This window comes from Pogona vitticeps, chromosome 4 (genome assembly GCF_051106095.1).
Source record: "Pogona vitticeps strain Pit_001003342236 chromosome 4, PviZW2.1, whole genome shotgun sequence".
Lineage (NCBI taxonomy): Eukaryota > Metazoa > Chordata > Lepidosauria > Squamata > Agamidae > Pogona > Pogona vitticeps.
In genome coordinates, this window is record NC_135786.1 from 25170718 (window position 1) to 25195421 (window position 24704).

At 42.3% G+C, this 24704-nt stretch overlaps 1 protein-coding gene and 1 long non-coding RNA gene across 2 annotated transcripts; one reads left to right on the plus strand and one right to left on the minus strand.

Moving 5' to 3' along the window:
• Window positions 1-296: 296 nt before the first annotated feature.
• Window positions 297-16398, minus strand: LOC144588962 (uncharacterized). The gene is made up of 2 exons (XR_013544747.1): window positions 16327-16398; window positions 297-1142 (listed from the first exon to the last, which is right to left on the minus strand). It is a non-coding gene; the product is annotated as an uncharacterized LOC144588962 (long non-coding RNA).
• On the plus strand, window positions 16175-24704 carry KCNK15 (potassium two pore domain channel subfamily K member 15). The gene is made up of 2 exons (XM_020789263.3): window positions 16175-16555; window positions 23687-24704. The coding sequence occupies exons 1-2, from the start codon at window positions 16273-16275 to the stop codon at window positions 24604-24606; spliced, it is 1203 nt and encodes a 400-aa protein (XP_020644922.3). The 5' UTR covers window positions 16175-16272; the 3' UTR covers window positions 24607-24704.

Genomic DNA, 24704 nt, shown 5'->3' on the forward strand with positions numbered 1-24704 from the left:
ACTGGTGTCCTCTTTTGGCTTCTGCCCTGCTGACCCATTTCCTCTTTTCTGGCGGTTTGTAAGTGGATGCTGTAGGACTTGGTGCTGCCACCATGTTAATATACCTACTTATAGAGATGAGAAATATTACTCTTTGGGGGCAAAAATGTCCAGAAGACCCAAACCAGCATGGCTATTAGCCATGCTTCCTGCAGGGTTCAGTCTGCTGATAGCATTTTCAGCATGACGATGGCTATATAGGGTGGAAGAATCTGGGAAATGTGGTCCAAAAAAAGGCCAACTTTTCTAAATGGTCATCCTCAGGTCATAATGAAAATTCATTAAATTCCTGATCCATTCCGAAATCCTTGGAGTTTTTCCTCACAATGGCAGGTCAAAGAGTTTGGATTAGGGTTTCTGTAATTTTTGCAAAATATGCATAACATTAGCATTATGTCCCCTTGAGAAGCAAGCACGGAAGGACTCGCTGACTGTTAAGGGAGAGGTAAATAACTTGTCAGAAGCTTACAATTATTTGATTTCTATAAAAGGAGTGTCCTAGTTTTGTGTAAATTTGGCAACTAAAACCATCCCCAGGAACAGAAGGAACAGAATCTGAAGGGGAAGAAAGTCTCACACGATCTGCACAGACAGAAAGGCAAGGCTTCTTGTCCTTGCCATCAAGGATGAGGATTTACATTCCTTGTGCATCTGTGTGCATCACACGGGGTTAAACAAAAAGGCCTGACACTGATCCAAAGACGATGCACGCTAAATTAGACATCCCATGCCAGCTCTGTACAACAATATCTTGATTTTAAAAAGGAAAAATGCTGGTGGCAGTGACAGTGGTGGAGGATCTATGGCAGGGACACAACCTCATCATCCTGGAGGGCACTTTTCTCATTGTAATAATCCCCCCAACCAAGATGCTTCTGATGCAAAATACGTAACAGACAATAGCAGGATAGTATCATGAAGAAAACTGGTTAAAGTCCAATCTGTCATTCTTAGATATAGTTGCCAAGTGTGCAGTATTTCAAGGCCAGAACCTAAGACCAAGGGCAGGCACTTGTGATGTCATGGGGTGGAACCTTGTGATGTCACAGAGGCTGGGCAGACAAGAGTTGGGAGAAGGACTGCAGCTACTTATAGACGGTTGCCTGTGAAAAAGGATACAAGGGGAATCCAAGTAAATGAAACACAGTTGACCAGGGAATGTTGCAATTGAAAGCAAGGGGGGTGGAATCAATGGCTGGTGAGGATATAAACTGTACCCAGAAATAACAGCAGTTAACCTTAATAATCATCATCTCAGAACTGCAGAGCTGGAAGAGACCCCATGGATCATCCAGTCCAGCCCCTGTCAAAGAGGCACAGTTAGGGATCAAACTCCAAACCTCTGGTTCCATAGCCAGATATATAATTCACTAAACCACTGGTTCTTAACCTTGGGTTACTCAGGAGTTTTGGACTGCAACTCCCAGAAGCCTTCACCACCAGCTGTCCTGACTGGGGTTTCTGGGAGTTGCAGTTCAAAAGCATTCGAGTAACAAAGGTTAAGAACCACTGCACTAAACTATCCAACCGTTGCCACATTTCTTTCCAAGGTTCACATCCTGTGTAGTCTTAATTAAAGCACTCATGGCATGCAGGGAGTTTCTCCAGGTCCTGCTCTGCTGCTGAGATTTGTGGAGAGTTTGCTATCATCCTACAGGGTGTCCCCTGCTCCCCGCCTCTGCATTGTTGTGGCTTAGGTTTATGCAGCAAGGAGGCATACAACTTGCCACATTGGTGACCCACATCTTGCCATGCTCTAAGTCACATAGTGGGCTCATATGCATGTGCCCCTGGGCCTCCTGCCAGTCCTCTCCCCTTACCCTGGTCTTTTGCACTGAGGCTGCAGAAGTTTGACAAATACAGAAACATATGTGTTGCCAAGCCAGCAAGCCTTGATGTCAACTGAGAATGGGTGAAGATACATGCCCTTGTTCTCAAGCCGCAATACAGACTTGCAACTGAGTGCAGAGATGGGTGCATTTGGCACAGACTTCTGGCATATAGGCCTATGCCAGCATCTTTAAGCAGGGCCTAAATCCAATTGCTAGTCCCAGTTAGAGTAGACCCATTGACTTAGTTGCTCGATGGCGAATCCAAACCTTTGCAAAACTCAACTGGCTCAATGAACCAGTTCATCTGGTTGGGACTAGTAGTTGGATTTTGGCTACACTTGTGTACCTGAGGAATAATCTGTGGTACATAGGATTGTGCAGGGGTGCAACTGCTGAAGACATTGTTCCCCAAATGACAGCTCTGGTTCCATGTTGAAAAGCAACATAAATCTTTAATGACCTTGAAAGATTAATCTGGGAATTTAGTTCAACCTACTACAGCTGTTTAACCATATCCAAAAGAACGTAATAACTCCCTTTTTTCATTCACTCCAAGCAGTCAATTGAAAGTTTTGAAAAATGTAACGGTACCAGATTTGCCTCAGATAAATAGAAAAAAGCAAGATGACACTGGCCTCCTGCTTCACTGGGTTTCCAGTTCCATCCCATTAACTCAGGGGTGAGGTGTGAGTTTATCTTGATGTCTCATCGCTTCTAATTCCACTAATAGGTGCAATACATCAGTCATTGAGAGCCAATGCAGAGGGAAAGAAAAAGCTGAGTCAGTTTCTTTTTTTATTTGCTAACTTTAATAACAGCTTGTGTGACACATTCAGAGCAGGCGGCCGGCCATCAGAAAAGAAGGAATGAACTGAAGAGTTACTGAAAATCAATGTTATAGCTCTTTCTCTTACGTCTGAGGAAGCAGACTTGTCCACAAAAGCTCACATTAAAAAAATATAACAGTCTTTAAGGTTTCACCACATTTTTGTATTTTTTGTTTGTTCTTTTATTTATTATTTCATTACTATGTTTTGACCTATAATGAAAATTAAACTGCTATGTGGAAAATCACACCTACAAGTAAAATGAAAAAAAGAGAAGCCTAACATAGCTTGTTTGCAAATTGCATTGTTGGCTTTATGCACAGCTAAACATGCAAACTTTGAGGTTTTTTTAAATTAACAACATGGTTTCTGAAGGAAGCACTACCCCTGTGATTCTCAGCAAGTCATTACTTTACTAATTGGTGGCTTTTTATTTATGCAATTGATAAAGGATATGCTTTTTCACAGAAGCCCTATGCTAAGAGCTCCTTCACAGAATGCAAAGCAATAAAGCAGTACTTGCCACTGAGTATATACTTGGGGAACTGCAGCCAAATCAACTAATTGAATTGGAATAATGTGTGTTTTCAAGAAAGCTAAATGTAAAGGTTCCCCTCGACATTTAGTCCAGTCATGTCCGACTCTAGGGCCCGATGCTCATCCATCCTCTCCAAGCTGTAGAGCTAGCGTTTGTCTGTAGACAGTTTCTGTGGTCACGTGGCCAGTGCGACTAGACACAGAATGGCGCAACCTTCCAACTGTGGTGGTCCCTATTTATCTACTCGCGTTTCGAATGCTTTCGAATTCATAGGTTGGCGGGAGCTGGGACAAGTGATGGGAGCTCACTCCGACGTGTGGATTCGATCTTACGACTGCTTGGTCTTCTGACCTTGCAGCACAGAGGCTTCTGCGGTTTAACCCGCAGCGCCACCATGTCCCTGTGAAGTTCCCACAGTATTTCAAAATATTGTTTTAAGCTGTTGTAGTTAAAGCCTCTGACCTATGGCAACCCTATGAATGAGAGATCTCCAAAATGTTCCTGTCTCCAGTGGCTTCCTTTAGGGAGTCAATCCATGTCATATTTGGCCTTCCTCTTTTCCTGCTGCCTTAAACCTTTCCCAGGATTATCTTTTCCAGAGAATCATGCCTTCTCATGATGGACCCAAAGTATGGTAGACTAGGTTTTGTCATTTTTGCCTCCAGAGATAGTTCAGGCTTAATTTGATCTAGGGCCCACTTGTCCATTTTTCTGAGAGTCAAGAGTCTCTGCAAAGCTCTTCTCCAGCACCATATTTCAGGCAAATCACTTTTTCCCCCATGAGCTTCTTTTACTGTCCAGTTTTCACACCTGATGAACTTGGTCTCCAGAGTAATATCCCTTACATTTAATGGTCTTTTCTAATTCCTTCATTGCTGTCCTTCTGAGTTTCAATCTCCTTCTGATTTCTTGGCTGCAGCCCCCATTTGAACTGATGATTGAACCAAGATATAAAAACTCTTTAATTACATCAATTTATTCGTTGTCAACGTTAAAGTTCTTCTGTAATCAGGTTTTTTTCTTCTTCGTAATTTTCTGCTGCAGTCCTGCTTTGTCACTTTCATCTTTCATTTGTATCAAAAGTTATTTCAAGCCATTGCTGCTTTCTGCCAGTAAGGTGGTGTCATCTATATACAGTATCTTAGATTATTGATGCTTCTTCCACTAATTTTAATTCCTCCTTCATCTGAATCTACTCTGGCTTTTTGTATGATGTGTTCAGCATACAGACTGAAGAGGTAAGAGGATACACCTGTCTGACATCTTTGCCTATTGGAAACCATCCTGTCTTTCTGTATTATGTCCTAAGGTTAGCTTCTTGTCCACAGTAGATATTATGCATTAGGATAAGCAAGTACTGAGGCACACCCATTTCTTTCAGAAGAACCCATAGTTTCTCATGATCCACATAGTCAAAGGCCTTGCTGTAGTCTAGAATAACCTCTGAAATTCGTTGGTGCACTCCAGTAGCCAATGGATATTTGCAATATGGTCTCTAGTGCTTCTTTTCAGAATCCAACTTGAACATCAGACATTTTTCACTCCATATAAGGTAAAAACCTTTGTTGCAACATCTTGAGCATCACTTTGCTTGCTTGGGAAATTACAAGTTTTGTAGTTTTGTATTCCTTTTGCATTGGTATGTATATTGGACATTGCCAGCCAGTGGCCATTGTTTTGTCTTCCATATTTGTTGGCATATTCTTGTTAGGATTTTGACAGATTCAGTCTCAGTGGCTTGAAGCAGATCTATCAGTATTCCATCTGCCTCTGGTGATTTACTTTTTCCCAGTGCTTCCAGAGCAGCTTTCTCTTCACTTTCTAGAATTACAGGTTCTTCATCACAGGCTTCCTCTTCAAAGGAATCTGTCATCCTTTTGTCTCTTCTGTATAAGTCTTCGGTATGTTTTTTCCACCTTCTTTTTATTTGATTTTGGTCAGGTAGTGTGCTTCCCTGTTGGACCTTTAAGATTTACATCTAATATATATCATGCATCAGAAGATCCTGCAAGAGGGCATTTCCTTTACTTCATCACTATTACAAGGCAATGTTGTTTTGACTCATCTTGACCACACCTAATCCTGACCTGGGAGGAATTTAAGACACAAAGGATAGGGCTAGACTGTAACTAAAGGATGATGCCTTGCTCACTGTGACATAAATTATAGTTGATGCGTTCAGCAGCTACAGTAGCTGCATGGGATATTCTGAAATAACCAAAGGCCTCCACATCACAATTTAGTCTGGAATTACCATCCTTTGCTCACACTATTATTAAGAAGAATCTAGACTAGAAATTGGGACACATTTAAAAATAAAGTACGATATTCATAAATCACCAATTAATTTAATATCCGTACCTTCATATTCATCAATTCCAGAGAACCTGAGAAATACAAAAGGATGAGTATTTCTCCATTTTTTTCATTCCCCTATAGGAAGGGAGGGAAGGTTAGCTTTCCTTCCCTGCCTATGACCTTTCCACTCTGCCTATAGGCCCACCAAACAGCTGACTGATGGGGCCATAGGCAGCTAGCTAGCCCCACAGCCACCCACCCCCACAGACTGCCCCCTCCCCCCTCCCTCCCTTGTCAAGCATGCAAATAGACATGTGAGTACCTGGCATGTGCCCAGTAGCTCATCCATTCTTCACTCTGGCTTTCATTATTCCTTTTCCACATGCATAGATTCTGGCTGCAGTATTATATTCTTTGCCATGTGGAGCAACTCCCCTGCTTTGTTGTCTAGTATTAAGTTGTGTCCGACTCTTGGTGACCCCATGGACTAGAGCACGCCAGGCCATCCTGTCTTCCACTGCCTCCCGGAGTTGGGTCAAATTCATGTTGGTAGCTTCGGTGACACTGTCCAACCATCTCGTCCTCTGTCATCCCCATCTCCTCTTGCCTTCTCTCTTTCCCAGCATCAGGGTCTTTGCCAGGGAGTCTTCTCTTCTCACAAGATGGCCAAAGTATTGGAACCTCAGCTTCAGGATCTGTCCTTCAGTGAGCACTCAGGGTTGATTTCCTTCAGAATTGATAGGTTTGCTTCTCCATCTTTGGCTGCAGAGAACATAATCAGTCTTATTTGGTATTGCCAATCTATCGCCTCTTGTGTTGTTGGAAAAGAGTATTTGTGATGACCAGCTTGTTCTCTTGACAAAACTCTATTAGCCTTTGCCCTACTTCGTTTTGAACGCCAAGGCCAAACTTACCTGTTGTTCCTTTTATCTCTTGACTCCCTACTTTAGCATTCAGTCCCCTATAATGAGAAGAACTTCTTTATTTTGTGTCAGTTCTAGAGGGTGTTGTAAGTCTTCATAGAATTGGTCAGTTTCAGCCTCCTCAGCATGGGTGGTTGGTGCATAAACTTGGATTACTGTGGATCACAGCTGAATGTCCTTTCGGCTTTGGCCCAACCACTTCATTAGCTCTGGAGCTACTTGTACCTGTCCTCTGCTCTTCCTCAGTAGCATGTTGGACTCCTTCTGACCTGAGGGGCTCATCTTCCAGTGTTATATCTTTTAGCCTTTTGTTTCTGTCCGTGCAGTTTTCTTGGCAAAGATACTGGAGTGGCTTGCCAGTTCCTGCTCCAGGTGGATCGTGTTTAGTTCACTATGACCAGTCCATCTTGGGTGTCCCTACATGGCATAGCCCATAGCTTCTGTGAATTACTCAAGGCCCTTTGCCATGACAAGGCAGCGATTTATGAAAGCCTGCTAGTAACTGTATTAAAGGGACCTGGATGTAAATACTGTATTTCGTGTGCTGTGTGACACATCTGCACCCATGTATCATCTGCTGAATGTGAACATGAAAGACACAGTTGCATGAATGAAATCTGGGTGCTTTTAAAAAATGAACATACAAAACAAATATTTGAGAGATATATGATAAGATTGAAGATCATCTAGCACAAAGCATTCTTTCCCTTCTGTTTATTCTTCTTCATTGCACTGTACACCAAGCAAAAGTAATTCTAACCTAAACAGTACAAGAGTAGACTCTTGGTCTAGATGGGTGGGATAGAAATGAAATGAAATGAAATGAAATGAAATGAAATGAAATAAAATAAAATGAAATTTAAATAAATAAATAAATAAATAAATAAATAAATAAATAAATAAATAAATAAATAAATAAATGGAGAGGGCATTCTATTTATACAATGCTCATGGGTTTTTTGGAAAGCCAGCATTAATCAAAGTGAAATCTTCTAAAATCTCATAATCCCTCCTTCATCTCTTTAGGCCTGATGCAAACCACAGAGGGAATGTAAAGAAGCAGCTTATTGGTCTATCCTAGATCAAAGATGTAAATCTCAGAAAGAGGAGCCTATGCCAATAATGTGGCTATGATCCAGCTAGGGCACATGGTGGAGATTCCGGGTTTCACTGAATGGCAGGGAAGCGAGCAGATTCAACAGCTAACTAGGATTCAGTGCCTCTTTCAGTGTGCTGTGGTAGGAATGAAGGTTTTCAGCCAGAAATACAACTTTCCAAATCAGGGCTGGGGATCTCCAAATTCTGTTGAACTCCCATCAGCACTTGGCCAGCTACAATAATATGACTCTCGTTGTAAAAGAATGACACTGGCTCGCCAATATGCTTCAAGTCTGAATTCAAGGCGTTCACAGTGACCTATAAAGCCCTAAACAATTTGCAACCTGGATGCTTGAGGGAGTGCCTCTCCCTATATATATATAAATATATATATATCTGCCCAATCACCAAGATCTGTTGGGGAGGGCGCCTCTGTGTCCCACCATGGAGAATGACCCACTATGCAGAGACACAAGGAAGGGCCTTCTTGACTTTCGCACTTCAGTTATGGAGTCCTCTCCCCTGAAAGGTTTGACTGGTACCAAAACTAACCTAATTTCTGCACCAAGTTAAAGCACGGTTATTCACAAAACATTTAGTAATTAAGGAACATGTTTTTAACAGATAGCATAGGCTCCTTTATTGTTGTTTTTTTGAATATATGGTTTTAAAGTATTGAACAGGTGTATATTGTTTTTATTACTGTACTCCACTTCAATATCTCAGGATAAAGGGTGGAATATAAATGTCCTAAACAAACAAACAAACAAACAAACAAACAAACAAACAAACAAACATACATACATACATACATACATACATACATACATACATACATACATACATACATACATACATACATACACACACAAGATGATGATCCTACCTCTTAAAACAATGCACCTTTAACAGGAAAAGATGGTTTATTCTTAAAATCAGTTTGCCTCAGGCTGCATTTGGCAAATTAGCTCACTTTTGTTTTTAAATAGGTTAGTTGGAACATTGCATGGCTTTGCTTCCAAGTCTGATGTCACAAATACACTGCACTGAAAGACATGTGTGTGTACATGGGCTGATAATGTTGTAAGAGAAGACAATGTGTTTGCATAAATTTGTGATCTGATACTAGTTTAAGCAAACCAACTCATGATTTTCACCTCTAGTCATGCTCCCAGCACAGGAATCATCAAGCTTTCTGCAAATATTTTTGAGCTATTGCTTTAAAAGATGTTGGCATCTTAAAGAGAAGAGAACAATAAGGTGGAGGGTGGGAGAGAAGGAAAAATGTGAATGAGCCTTATGTTACACCATTGATCCATCTAGCCTTGTGTCATCGATTGACTAGCTGAGGTGCCAGGATTTCAACCAGAGTTTTCCCACTCCCACCTGGATATGTCCGGTGGACCTTCCACATGCATGTACTCCATCACAGAGCTACAACACCTGTCTACTTGTACATTAAATAAAATACGGACAAGGGTGCAATCTTTACTTCGACCTCTAGCAGTTCTTTGCAACATCTAATCTCACGAAGGGAGTTGGAGACTTGATCTGATGTTTTTCACTCATTTTGGATTTGACTGGTGACTTTGCACAGACATCAACAAGAGGGTTTTCAAAAGAGTTAAAATTGGATTAAATGTTGGGCTTATCCCCATGCTGCAGACACACTCCAACTACATTTCTGGATACAGCCTGGAGGTGGAGTCAGTTGCACAAGTTGGACCAAAATGCTTCCTCAGGTGAGAGGTTCAGAGTGAGGGATCTCAGCTTTTTAAAGAGTACACATCCTTTCTCTTCCCTTTTAATTAGGCTGAGACTTGTCAACCTAAGGAAGACATACTGTTCAGACGCAAGATATGAAAACATAAGAAGCCTGAGGTAGAAAACACTTAATTTCAAAAATAATTCATAAATTGCTCCTATATAGTCTTTTCCATGGCAGAAACAATTAATTAAGACTCAGCAGCAGCTGCCATTGAAGCAAGATGAAATATTACAAAATGTGCTGCCCTTTCTAAGCCACTCCTGTTGCATCTACAAACGCCCCCTTCAATCATTTTCTCCTCCAATTACTCTTGCCCTGTTGTTCTTCTGACATGAGCTGTCACTGAATCTTAATCACCGTGACACGAGAGACAGAATTGGACTGTGCTTGCTAAGGATGGGTGGGGATTTTATTTCAGTTTATTCTTCTGACAACAGTTTGCCAACCTGAGCAATATCTTGTTTATCTGTGATAGTATGTTGTAATTTCGATTTTGATTTCTGTATAACCACTATGTTTTATATTTGTTCAAGTGTCATTGTTTTGTTGTGTTGTAAACCACCCAGAGTGGCCTTGGAGCCAGATGGATGATACAGAAACTAACTAACTAACTAACTAACTAACTAACTAACTAACTAACTAACTAACTAACTAACTAACTAACTAACTAACTAACTAACTGGGGTGAAAAGAATAGAAATTTGCTTTTACAAGGGAATGTGGGAAAAACTCAGCAGGACAGATGTGTCCACACACTGCTTTGAGCACTTAGTTTTAAAATCTTTATTCGCATGTATTCAACCATGGTAGGGTTGAACTGGACTTATCCACCCACCTTTTTTTTTAATAAGATGCTTCTTATCTTTTGTCTACACATAAAGTAGGATATACACAGTCCTCTTCAAGCTGCAAATAGACATATACTACATACTTAATTTAGACAATCCAAATGGCATGTGTCAATGTATTTTTCAATACTTGCCAAAACCTGCACATTTCTTCCTATTTGGGGCAGAAAGATCTAAAGGATGAAAATATTCAAAAACAGGAAAAAAGGAAAGTGGGGGTGGTACATAAGCTCTCCCTTCCTTCCTTCCGCTACTTTCTCTGTCAATGTGCTTGTCAACTTCTGAATCTCCTAGCAGCCTTGAGGGAGGGGAAGTAGTATAGCAGCTATCAGCAAGAATTCCTGGAAGCTAAATATATAAGGACACCATCTTGGCTTTGATCCAAATTAATCAAATTAACATTTTTATAGTGTGTCTTCCATTCTGCCTTCCTTCTTCCATTCCACTGTGCAGCTTTTGATACTTTCTGAACTAGACTAGAAACACCAGGTATTAAATGGACGCATGCATCAGTGAGATGGGTTAAAAACATCAGTACTGTATTAAGATTTGCCTCTTGGCCTGACTACCACCATTACTTACATTCTCCCCACCCTTGCTGAGACAGTAACTGGAAAAATAAACACATGGACTTGTAGTTAGATTACCCATAACTACCAAATTAATCCTAATTGGTTAAGTGTCATTTGTTTAGTGTAACCTTTGCATGTTTGGGGGCCAACTCCCCTCCCCGAATATTTTAGGGGCCACACCTAGTTGCTGCTATTACATTTGTCAGTGAAGTCTTTTACTTCAAAGACAAGATGCAAAGCATACACAAACAATAAAATTAATCTTAAAAATTAAAAGAAAATAAATAAAGCATGCCAGAGGAACTTGATCTTGGCTTAAACGAGGGTAACATTATAGATGCTTTTAATCATGGAACAAACCCTTATGGGACTTTCTAAAGAACAGTAGTGATAAGTCTGAACTATTCTATGGCATAGGGATTAAAGGTCTTTAAACTGAAGACCCTGCTATTTGCACCAAGTGGTAAGCTTCCATTGAGAACAATCAAACAATGACTAATACTAGGCTTTGTTGGGGGAACTGACTTGGTGGCATTTAGGCTTCATTAATGTAAAGTTAGTTCTGCTGATCTCAAGTTCAGCTTTACAAAAGGGATATAACAAAAATCATTTTGAATTGCTAATAATAAAAAAATCTCAAGCAGTATTAAGAATACAGAACACTTTTTACAAAATGTTGGCTAAAATCCTGTTGCTTAGTACACTAAGTTGCCCTAGAGTAGGCCCACTGAAATACAGTAATGGGGATTTGGGGAGTCAACTCCTCCATAAGTTCCATTCATTCAAATGGGCTTACTCTCTAGCTGTAGCTTATTATTCTAATATGAATCACAACTAGAGTAGACCCATTTGAAACAATGGAACTTAGGTAAAGGTTTTCCTTGACATTTAGTCCAGTCATATCCAACTTTAGGGGGCGGTTCTCATCCCTGTTTCCAAGCCATAGAGCCAGCGCTTGTCCGAAGAGAGTTTCCATTGTCATGTGGCCATCGTGACTAGGGAACGCCGTTTTACCTTCCCATCGAGATGATACCTATTTATCTACTCGCATTTACATGCTTTCGAACTGCTAGGTTGGCAGGAGCTGGGACAAGCGATGTGAGCTCACTCTGTCACATGGATTCGATCTTACAACTGCTGGTCTTCCGATCTTGCAGCACAGAGGCTTCTGCGGTTTAACCAGCAGTGCCACCACGTTCCCAATGGAACTTACAGAGGAGTAAAAGTGCAAAGGTTAGACTAAACGAATGACACTAAACCAATTAGGATCAATTTGGTAGTTACGGGTAATCTAACTACAAGTTCATGTGTTTATTTTTCCAGTTACTATCTCAGGAAGGGTGAGGAGAATGTGAGTAATGGTGGTAGCCAGTCCAAGAGGCAAATCTTAATGCTGATGTTTTTAACCTGTCTCACTGTTGCATTGTGTGCTCTGCATCTTCCTTGCGATGCATCAAGCCAAATGCAACCCACTACCCTTGTATATGGCTTTCTAAGATTTGCAAATATTTGATTCTGCCTCTAGAACATGGCATATGACCAGGTACACCTTGTAGTAATGGTCTGAATCCATACTGAAAGCAAAAAAGCATTCAATCTGAGGCTATCATACTTTAGACATATCATGGGAAGAGAAGACTCACTGGAAAAGACAGTAATGACAGGAAAAGTGGAAAGCAATAATAAAAGAAAAAGACTTAATATGAAATCGGGGTTGCAAGATCTGCACAGGGCTCTTAATGACAGGACCAGGAAAGAAGGAAAGACAGACTTGGAGAAAAAAAGGGCTAACCCAGCGCCTGTGTCTTTCACAACAGACGAATCTACTGTATATAAATCAGTTCACTTTCTCCCACAATCAGATTTTTAAAAGTTCAAATTCTTTCTCACAGATATGTGGCCATCAAAATCTGACAAATTCTTTATCAATACATGGAAACGTAATGTTCCTCCCTCTTTATCTGGCTATGCATTGAAAATGAGGAGTGTCTCAGCATAGGAGATTGTGCCCAGTGCTGGACAGCAACCTCTCAAATTTTGGGGCAAGGTATCTACCATGCTTTGCCCATGAGCCATCCTGGCCTCTCAGAAAGAAATGAGAGCTTTAATCCATGTACGATGGAAGACAACGGGGGGGGGGGGGAATTCAAGCCCAGACTTTTGAAAGTTAAGCAACTGAAGTCATGGGTCTGATTGGACAAAGTGGCCAATCTCAGTTGGCAATCTCACCTTCTCTTGCACTGTTTATAAAAATGTTAACTTGCATGATCTTCTCATTCCAAATAATAAGATACATTTGAAATTTGGAATATTAAAATATTCCTTTTAAAAAGGAACCAAAATGAAATTCTTCCCCAATCTCTAGCAGCGAAGGTTTTTCACAAAACTGGAGATGGGTATTAAAACATGCTGATGTCTACAGACCAAGGTACAATTAAGGGTGGCCTGTAAAAAGAAACAACAACAACTGGGGAAGTATAGTCACAGACTGTGCACCTCTATTTTGCTTTATTCATTATGCTGCTTGCAATATACATACAGCAATGGTCTTCTATCCAGCATATTTTCCCAAACAGAGGTCTAAATGCAATATTTAAAAGGTTTCAAATATTTAAAATGTTGAAACAGTTAAGTGCTTGAAATATGCAATATTTAGAATATTTAATGCTTAGAAGAATATTTCGAGAATACAATAAGACTTATTTGTAGGTGCATGCCTGAAACAGTGACTGGTTGGTCCTTCCAGCCAACCTCAGCTCGGAAAAGACAGCTCTTCCAGCTTTGGAGTATGAATCATGGCTTTTGGCACAGGGCCAGCCCTAGCCTTCGGCAGACTGAGGAAGATGACACTGGTGCTAACGTGGGATGTCATGCATGACTGTTTCCTAACGTTGCGTTTTTACAGCCGTGGAGCAGCAGAACTCCTTGTGCGGCTTCCTATCTCGGATAGCGACGTAACGCTGTGCAACTTAACTTGAGGGGGCAAAGTCTGCATGTTGCTTCCCCCCCAGCCAGCAGTTTTATTTAATTGTGGTTAATTAGTCCTATTTATGTTCCACTTTTCCTTTCATAAGCTCAGAGTGCTATACTTAGTTCTCCTCCTGCCCTGTTTGTCCATACAACTTGTGAGACACCTCAGATCAGCCAGTGTTCAGCTCAGTGACAACTAGAAACCGAATCTCTGAAGTCTTAGTCCAACACCCTAACCATCTTGATACACGTGGTTCCAATATATGTGTACGTTTATATTGGAAAGGAAGTCAAGAAAGCCATCCAAGGCCTGGCATGAGCACATGGCACTCTCACACAGACATAGGGTGCTCCTGGGCACATCACATGACACCAAGTCCATATCAGTTCATTGGTTCTGCACTGTTTTTTTAAACTTCACAATCCTGGATGATTTGGAACTTTGTTATTGGAAGGACAGTGAACACTATGATGAGCCTGGATGATTCCTATGAGTCTGGACTTGGATTGCCTCCTCTGTGACCCACTGGGAAGAATAACCAGTTTGGAAGGTACTACAGGCAGGGTTTCTTCAGTGCTAGCTCCATGTCTTTGGAAATCTATTCCATAGGAATCATAAAGGAACATTGCTGTTTATTTTTTAAAAAATTGGCTTATGGCTGGTTGTTTTATGCAAGCATTAATTTTGGTTTTATGCTGTTTTCAAATTTTAATTGTCAGTTTCTGACCTTGGTTTTCAGACCTTGTTGCTCAAGGGAGCAAGAGCGAAAGATTTTTATGGATTTTTGTTAGATTCTTTGGGAGAGATCTATTGTAATGGGGCAAGTAAAATACACTTCTCCCCTGAAATGCACAGGTCTGAGTAGCATGATTTGAATTACACTGTACATGATTTTTAAACACACACACAAACACAAACACTGTGCATTTGGCCACCCAGAACCAGGGGCACACGTTCAACACTAAAGGTGTTGAAATAGTTTACTTGCCCCCAAACACAACATCTTTAATCCAGCCTCAAGATCTGGCAGTCATAATGATCTTTAAGGCTCATCAGGCATGGTACTGTATGGAAAGAATTATCAATGCTATGGAAAAGAATTCTGACAAAGAAAACTGTTCTCTCTCTGTGTATGTGTTAATCAGAGTTTAGTGTAGTTATGTTTTGGGGGACATAAGAGTTGTGCATGGACTTTGAACTTCCCAGCATTGTTGAAGGGAGAAGTGTACATTCAGTATGCAGAAGTAAATATTATTTCCATCATTTAGAAGTTATAACTATTTTCAATGGGACTTATTCCCGGTTAAGTCCACCTATGACAGTGCCCTGCCTTGAACATTTGTGGGCTTTATTTCTCAGCAGTGATACACAAAGTTAGGCTGAGATCAGTGGCATAGTGGAACTGGAGCTCACAACATCAAACCTCAGGGATTTTATTATTAGTAGTAGAGATTATGACATCACCTGCTACCTTTCCTTGGCCTCCCTCTTGCCTCTGGGTTCAGCTGCAATAACCTCTGTAACTTGGAAAGAAGAGTATACTGCTGCAGGCTGTCTTTATTGCAATGCAAAGCATTTGAAAGTGGTCTGGTTTTGATTAGGCAACCTAGAGCTATTAAGTTTACAAAACACCCCCCTTTTCAGTGGTTGATACTGTAAATGCACCTAGCCACCTGTCTGGAGTCTTCTTCCATCAGATGGCACGGATTTTTCCTTATGGGACTGTCACCAAGGAGCACTTGCGTTCCTAACGCCACCACTACACCACTGGCTGAGATGATGGATTAAGCTGGCGGTTTATAGCCCGTCTTGGTGAAGCCACATTTTCAGAGGCTCCCAAGCGAGGACGAACTGTAGGATGAGAGGAGGAAGGTAGTAGCAACCACCGGGGAGTCGGGGGGTCAGATAGGATTCAGCTGAGAAAGTATAGAGACACGTGTCTAGCGAGAAGCTCCTTTGCCACGCGGGGGCGTGGCCTCCAAAGGCGCAAGAGCCACGAGGGGCCACGGGCCACCCTTCCTCCTCCTCCTCCTCCTCCTCTCCGGCGTCGGGAGGCGGAGGCGTGGCTGCGCCTTGCCAGTCCCTGCGGTGGGCGCGGGCGGGGAGCGGTGGTGGTCCGGGGCTGCCCTGTTTTCGCGGTCTCTCCCACGGAGGGCTGTGATGGGAGCAGGTGGGCGCTGAAAGCTGCTTGGGCGAGAAGCGGGCCCGCGCCCGGCAGCCCATCCTCCGGCGCCTTGGGGGGGGAGTGCGGGAGGGGCTCCTCTTAGTGCGAGTCCCATCACCGGCGAGGCGCTCCCGTTGCTCGTGGGGTGCGCGCGACGGAGGACGATCCTTCCTGCATCCTTCCTGCGAGCAGGTGCTGGTCGTTGCCTAGTGGTCAGAGGAGGAGGAGGATGGCCGGAGGGGGGCGGCGGCGGCGGCGGGTGGCCTGGGCGGCCAGGTGCGCCTAAGAGGCGGCGGGCGGATCGGGTCCCCTGCGGCGTGGCCATGCGGGGCGCCGCCGGCTGAGGCTGCTGGCTCAGGGCAGACGCCGCCGCCCCCGCCGCCGCCGCCTCGCGATGAAGCGGCAGAACCTCCGCACGCTCTCGCTGATCGTCTGCGTTTTCTCCTACCTGCTGGTGGGCGCCGCCGTCTTCGATGCCCTCGAGTCCGAGGCCGAGACGGGCCACAGGGGCCTCCTGGAGCAGAAGCGCAGCGACCTCCGAAGGAAGTACCGCTTCACCGCCGAGGACTACCGGGAGTTCGAGCGGCTGGTGCTGCGGGCCGAGCCGCATCGAGCCGGCAGGCAGTGGAGATTCGCCGGCTCCTTCTATTTCGCCATCACGGTCATCACCACCATCGGTAAGTGCCGGGGCCGGGGCGGGGGGGGGGGGTTGAGGAGGCCGGGCAGGGCAAGAGTCCCCCCCCCTCCACTGGCCAAATTCCAGCCCCGAGCCAGTTAGGATTGCCTTTAAAACAACCAGCGCCAGGTGTGCCGGACGATGCTCTCTGGGCTAAGTAGAGCTGAAAGCAAATTAGCGGAGGACTGTTTGAAGCAGACTTCTTAAGGTTTGCGAAACCACTCTTCGAAGGAATCTCATGGTTTGATCCGGAAGACCTGTCACCAAAAGCAAGCAAGCTACTCTACATAATCCTGGAGATGAAAGAAACCGGCGCTGTGACACTCAGAGGCTCGCATCAGTTAGAATTTCATTAGAATTGCATTAGTGAGAATTAGTTGCATTACTTAGAATTTCCAATCACTGGCAATCTCTATCGTCTGTTTCTGGGCCGGTGTGGATTGACTTGAGGTGTGCCTGGTCTACCTGTCTCCTCTGCCTCCCTTAGGTCTTTGTAGAATTGCAGTGACCTGCAATGCATATTCAGTCTACACAAAGTCAAGGTTTTTGTTGTTGTCCATATATGCAGTCAAGTTGCCTCTGATGAGTGAGAGATTTCCAAAGTGTATTGTCCTTAACAGCCATGCTCAAACTTTGTAAAGTCAAGACTGTGGCTTCCTTATATTCTCATATTTGGCCTTCCTCTTTTTTTTCCTGCCCTCAACCTTTCCTAGCCTTTTTCCATTGTTTTTTCCATTGAATCTTCCCTTCCCGTGATGTGCCCAAAGTAGGATGGCCTCAGTTTCAGAGATAGTTCATTTGATCCTAGGACCCATTTATATGTCTTTCTAGCAGCCTAGGTTATCCAGAAAGCTCTCTTCCAGCACCATATTTGGAATAAATCAGCTTTTTTCCTGTCGGCTTTCTTTAGTATCCAGATTTTACTGTCTTCATAATGATCTGGAATACAATAATGTGGGTGATCTTGGACTTTTTCCTCCAGTGACACATCCTTAATGATTGATGACCCTTTCACATTCTTTCATTCCTGCCCTTCCAAGCCTCAGTGTTCTTCTGATTTCTTGGCTGCCATCTCCATTTGGACTGATGACTGAACCAAAATCTTTAACAAGTTCAGTGTCTTCATTGTCAACATTAAATTGTACAGTTCTTCTGTCATGAGTTTTTTTTTGTCTATTTAATGTTCAGCTGCAGTCCTGCTTTGGCACTTTCTTCATTCATCAAAGGTGGTTTGAAGTCATTGCTGCTTTCTGTCAGTAAGATGATGTCATCTGCATATCTTAAATTATTGATGTTTCTTCCACCAATTTCCACTCTTTCATCTAAATTGGTCCTGCTTGCCATATCATTATGCTCTGTACACAGAGTGAATAGCTAGGGAGATTAAATGCACCCTTATCGGACACATTTTGCCTATAGTAAACCATTCTCTCTCTACATACTCCGTCCTAACGGTAGCTTCTTGTCCACAATTCAGGTTGTGTATCCAGACAATGAAGCGATGAGCTGCACATATTTCTTTCAGAACAATCCATAGCATCCATGATCCATACAGGCAAAGACTTTGCTGTAGTCTATAAAACATAAATTAATGTTCTTCTGATAATCTTCGGTGCAGTCCAGTAGCCAGCAAATATTTGCAATGTGATCTCAAGTGCCTCTTCCTTTTCAGAATTTTGCTTGGACACCAGACACTTTGAACATCACTTTGCTTGAATAAGAAATTAAAACAATAGTCCTATAGTTACTGCACTCCTTGGCATCTCTTTTCTTGGGAATTGGAATGTATATTGGATATTTCCAGTCCATGGACCGTTGTTTTATTTTCCATATTTGTTGATATATTCTTGTTAGGATTTTGACAGATTCAGTCTCTTGAAATAACTTTATCGGCATTTCATCTACCCCATGTGATTTATTTCTTCCCTGTGTTTTCAGAGCAGCGTTCACTTCACTTTCTAGAATTGCAGGTTCTTCCTCAGAAGATTCCAGCCTTTTCTTTCTTCTGTTCTTTATGTGAGTTTTAATTAATCAGAAATGTTGCTTAAAACTATATTTTGTCACCAGGATTCTTTTTTTTTTAACTCTAAAGTTAACAATTCATGATCAATAACTCTGCTCCTGGTCTTGTTTTGGAAAAGGGAATACAATTTTTCCATCTCCTGCTTTAATTATGGTGATGTCTATGTGAACGTAGTCTGTTTGGTTGCTTGAAACACTGATTTGCAATAACAGATCATCGGCTTCTCAGAACTCTACTAATCATTTTCCTGCTTCATTTTTGACTCCTATACCAAATATTCCAGCAACATTTGATTCTGTTTTGTTTCCTACTTTTGTGTTCCATTCACCCCTGTTTTTAAGTATGTTTTCATGTGTGATCAATTTCCTCCTGCTTGCTTGCATAAAAGCTTTCAGATTCATCTTCTTCAGCATCTGTAGTTGGAGCATAGATGAATGATGATTATATTAATATATATTTCCAGATATATGATGGATATTATTCAGTAAGATTTTGTATTCTAGCCCCTAGCTGCTTGTGCTGCATCTTGCCTCAGTATTAGAGCCATAAGTTTGGCATTTCCAGAATAAAACAATTTGCACTTGTCTGACTAAAAAATGTCCAATTCTGGTCCTCGTTGCGTATCAAATCCTTCAAGCCACCCAAGAAGCTACTGATGCCGCTCCTCCTCCTCCCTCAGTATCATCTTCCCTGATGAAGAGTTCTGAAGTACTCAGAAGCTTACATACTTTGGTGACATTATGGTGAGTCTGAAAAAAAGGTGTTACCCAATTTAGGTAACTCCGACTAATATGGCTCTTAAAAACAAAAATTAGGATGTGGTAGCTTTTCATTGCCATCTTGAGATGTCAGCATGAGTTGCCACTGCCTTATTCAATCTCTTCCAAGTTCGATTCTCACCTCATGAGTTTGATATACGTTAAAGTAACTGGCCACTTACCACCTTGGATCTTATCGTAAGCAGTGAGCTACCTGTGTGTTCGTGTCTGGCACTTAAGGACCAGTGATCTGCCTCCTGCCAAGTTTGCTTGCTTTATGGCATAGGGTGGGGTGCACAACATTGGCAGGTTTGGGGGACTACTTTCTGCCCCCTCCCCCGTCCTCATGCACCACCAGAAATGCTGGAAGTGGAAGAAACTACAAATGGCTGTTTTTGTTTTGAAAAATGACTGTTTTTTGTTACTAAACGGCAATTTCTTCTGCAATTTACTTAAGAGGTGAATCACTGCTCCTCGTGGTTTCCAGGAGCAACAGGTCACTTTGTTTTTGCTGGGGAAATTATTTTGTTGTTGCTGTTGATGTTGGTAAATCCAATTCCAGAGAAATCTGGTGCTGTCAAACAGCCTTGAGGGGTGTCAGATGTGGGCCATGCATTGCCTACTCTGACTGCAGTGTACCAAGTATGAAGACTGATAATAAACAGATGTTCACGGAAAAGAGCAAAGTATCAGCAGAAGGTTACTTCTGTTCTGTATGTGCTGCCTCACTAGTGTTGTTGAATTGTTTTTAAATTTGTAGACCGCCCAGAGTAGACCTTTGGTCTAGATGGGCGGGATAGAAATCCAACAAACAAACAAACATCTGGTAACCGTTGCAGATTCTAGCATCCCTGGAACAAGTATGTGAAATTCTAGATTCTGTGTTTTAAAGATCAGGCGAAAGTTGTTTTAGCAAATACCTTCCCAGTTTTGTGCTTTAAAAGAAAAAGGATTTTAAAAAATACCAAAGAATAGTTCAATAAAAACGTATCCCCCTTGCCCTACTATATAAAAATAATTGCCTAATTTTCAGCAAATAGAACGTCCTTTCATAGTTGTGTCCAGGCTGCACATCTGTAACTGCTTTTTCTTTCTGCACAGACAGTTGGCACAAGTAATCCATATTTGCACAAAAGAAAAGGGAAACCAGCACTAGCAAGTGGAAGTTGTGGGGTTTGGGGCAACTTAGATGACTTTGCACTTTCCAGAACTCAGGGTCACCTGACGTAGCTAATAGATACACCAAGCTGTCGTCCTCAAGCAGGTGCATCTGTTAGTCACCCACAAAGTGTGCTTTGACTCTGTTGTTTTTATCAGCATGCAGCCTTTTGTCTTCTTGCTGGTCATTTTCCAGTGTAAGAAACTGGGATCCAGAGACAGCTTTGCCATGAATCAAAGTGGGTGACTTTAGCAGAAATAGAATATCACAATAATTTATCTGACAGATTGTTAATCAGAACATGGACCTCTTCCTTGTTTGAACTACAATTCCAAGGATCCCCCGGTCAACATAGCCAGTACTATTCTGACCACTGCTTGTGATGGCTTCAGTCAGTGGTTCCCAACCTTGGGTGCCCAGATGTTCTTGGACTAAAACTCCCAGAAGCCTTCACCACTAGCTGTGCTGGCCAGGATTTCTGGGAGTTGTAGTCCAAGAAGATTTGGGTACCCAAGGCTAGGAACCATTGGAAGAATGGGAAGCAGTCAGTATGGACAATTCTTATAATGGATCTGGTATTGGGTCCAGCACTTTTAAACTGATTTGTAAATGATCTGGAGGGCTGAGCGGAGAGGAGCCCCATTTGCAGATAGTGTCCAGTCATTCAGGATGAGAAAAACAAATAGATCAGAAAGAGCTTAACAGGCATCTGTCTAAACTGGATAGAGACACAATAAAACAACACAGTCTTGTTGCTGCTGCTGCTATATACCAGCCATTCCCAGACTTGGGTCCCCAAATGTCCTTGGACTAAAACTCCCAGAAGCTTTCACCACCAGCTGTGCTGGCCACGGTTTCTGGGAGTTGCTGTCCAGCAATATCTGAGTTACCCAGGGGAATAAAAAAATGGATTAAAAATTAATTGCTATTAAACAAATGTCAGATTAGACCTTAAACCCATAGTCCAGTAACTCGGAGGATCAAGAATAATAAGAGATTGCCACTGTTTATTTTTCAGATTTTTGATCAGCTTTTGTTTAGTGCCCAGCTATATGTTACAGATAATCTGTCATAGCATAATTCCTCAAGAGTTGATTGTGTGTAATTGAAACAGTGGCAGTTTTTCTTACCTGTTGCACGTTAGCACATTAACTTGTATTGATCTGATTTGGTCTTCAGGACATTAGTGTGTTCTTTTTCCACCAGTCTGACTTCTCAGACATGAAAGACTGCCTGAATCACATCTCTTGAACACCAACATGTTTCAAACTCTAATTATAGGTTGTTGTTTTTTGTAATATCTAGCATGGACCCAAATGTTTGGAGCTAAGTCATTCAGTGTGTGTAGAATGTTTAAGAACTAAATAAACACAGTTCTGATTTGTTTTCCAGCTGTCTCCCATGGTGAGAATCTCTGGATTATTACCAACTCTGAGATCTCCTTAGGATCAAAGCTTTAATGAAATGTGTTTGGATCTCCTTAAATCAACCAAAGAGTCTTGCATGTTGTAAAGAGGCTTGGAATGGTAGAGTCTCTGCTGGCTGTTTCTGAAATCCAGCTTTTGATAAATGGTGTGCTCATACTGGTTATAGAAAACAACAGAGCAATTCTATTCTATCAAATGAAGTATTCCTCTATGTATGTCAGGATCACAAAGCTTTCTGTTAGCTAAACTGTGTTCATGGAGGATGATAGCTTGACTGTTTACAGCTTGCTGCAGCTGCATGAATATGATATCCTTCACTTTGAAAAGAAGACTCAAGAAATTTGAGATTTAAAGTATTTAAAATGTAAAACTCTTGAATGTCAGTCCTGTCATCTCAGATTTCTGTATGGCTTGGCTTACCTTACTTATTGGGGTTTTGTCTCAGACCATGTTGGTGTGTGTCAAAAGTAATAGTGAATAGCCAAAGTTTACAAATTGTTCACTGCCTGATCCTGGCATCATACAGAAGTAACCTCATTGGATGCTATGAAAAGAAGGTGAAAATAAGCAGCTGTGGCATCTGCTAAAAGACAGGGCAATGCCTGCTTGAGAACCTGTATGATATAGCAAATACAGCATTGAACCTGGATATGTATTTTTTCAAATTATGTCTTGCGTGGTTCACCTGGAGGCCAACTATTTGCTATGGGATTCCTGCAGGGAAAGAGGAATGCATGCAAGTATGGACCACTAAATGACCGTTGAGAAGCGATACTTGCAGCTTTGTATTTGGTCTTCCACTAATTCTTTTTGTGGGGAGCATCTTAGTTGCAGCCATCTGGCCTATTCAAGAATGTTAGGCCTTCTTAGAAAGGCAAAAGCCTTTGATGACGGTACTGCGGCTTTGTCAGTGGGCATAAAAAACTTCTGTACTTGCTTTCTAAGTATGTCATACCAAGAGAAAGGCAGGAGTAGTGACCCTGCTCTGCATTTAATAATGATACAGTTTTCAAAAGTGGGTTGTGATTGGGGTGCACAGTCGGAATGATTTATTGCTCTGACATGTTTCAAGTCCAGTGATTTGTTTTCCGACCAATTGGTGTAATTTATTCAGAGGACTGTCAAAATGGTCTTCCACTTAATCTCAGATGACCATAACCTACAGCAAAAGAATAACGTGTGGAAGACTTGTGTGAGATATCCTTTGAATGAATTAAGCTAGTCAGCCCTGAAGAAAAATCACTGGATTTGAAATTTGTTGAACCAGTAAATTATGCCTAAGTACTCCTTTGAAGTCTTATCTCTTAAGTTTGCTTTGCTGCTCTTATTCCTTTTCATCCCTGTACCATTTATGGTCTCAGGCTCCGAGTCAGCCTTTCCAAACTTTGAGTCTCTAAAAGATGATGTACTATAAGAGCAGCATCTGGAAACCCAAGGTTGAGAAAGCATGCTCCAAATTCTCTTTTCCCTCCCTAAATACTTTCCTGAATGAGAGACTGTATTCCCCCCCACCCCCATAGTGCACTGTGCTGTACAAAGTCAAGCAGTGTAAGCTGGAGGAACATCCAGTTCTTAAGAGCAAGAATATCATGCATCACTTGTCACCTTGTGTCTCCTTAGAACAATATGGTGGCCAAAAATGGACTTGGCTTTGCGAGGCCTTCATACTTGGTACCTTCCCCCCCTTCTTAAAAAATGCAGTGTAGTTAATGCTTATTTCCTCTCTTTCCACTTCGCTGTCCTCTATTACTTTCTTTTGCTGTAGGTTACGGCCATGCTGCTCCCGGAACTGATGCTGGCAAAGTTTTCTGCATGTTCTATGCGATCCTGGGCATTCCCCTCACCCTGGTTATGTTCCAGAGCCTTGGTGAGCGCATGAACATTCTAGTCCGGATGGTCCTGAAGAAAATCAAGAAGTGTTTGGGAATGAGGCAGACTGTGGTCTCCATGAAGAACATGGTTGTGGTGGGCTTCCTCTCCTGCATGGGGACCCTGTGCATTGGAGCAGCGGCCTTCTCCTATTTTGAAGGATGGACTTTCTTCCATGCTTTCTATTATTGCTTCATAACCTTGACCACCATTGGGTTTGGAGACTTCGTAGCGCTGCAGAAGCATGAAGCTTTGCAAAAGAAGCCCCCTTACGTTGCATTTAGCTTCATGTACATTCTGGTGGGTTTGACGGTGATCGGGGCGTTCCTTAACCTGGTGGTCTTTAGGTTTTTGATTATGAACTCGGAAGACGAGAGGCGGGATGAAGAAGAGAGGGCGTCTTTGAGGAGAGCCAAGAATTACATCAACCTGAAACCGAGGGAAGAGAATGATACCAACAGGAATGAAATCCTGCTTCCTGTAGAGGACCGCACCAGTCAAATGAATCTCATCCCTTTGATCCCAGAAGATGCAGAGAGGCAAAGAGGGAAGTTGTCAAACTCCGCCACGAGAGTTCCTTCTTTCTGCACATGTCTTTGTTATAGGCCACGAATGAACAGAAGCCCAGATCCTCCTCACTCAGAGGCTTTCAGCTGTCATACAAATCTGGTTTATTATAATTCCATTTCTTACAAAATCATGGAAGTCTCCCTGGGTGGTAAAGACCACACTGCTCTGTCTTCCCCCAGGAGCACTCTGTCCTCCAATAGTCCTAACTGTCGGGAGCATTCCCGACTCAGGAGGAAGTCTATCTGAAACATGCATGCTCTTTTTGGACTTTTTTTTTTAAATCTCTGAGCTGGGTTCTGCTACTGAAGTTGTCTTCTGATGATAAATGATCAACTGAATTGTCA

Excerpts from the sequence above, each read along its gene's own strand:
- KCNK15 (XM_020789263.3), top strand. The coding sequence starts at position 16,273 with ATGAAGCGGCAGAACCTCCGCACGCTCTCGCTGATCGTCTGCGTTTTC. Across the intron at positions 16,556-23,686 it reads CACGGTCATCACCACCATCG|GTTACGGCCATGCTGCTCCC; the intron begins GTAAGTGCCGGG and ends CTTTTGCTGTAG.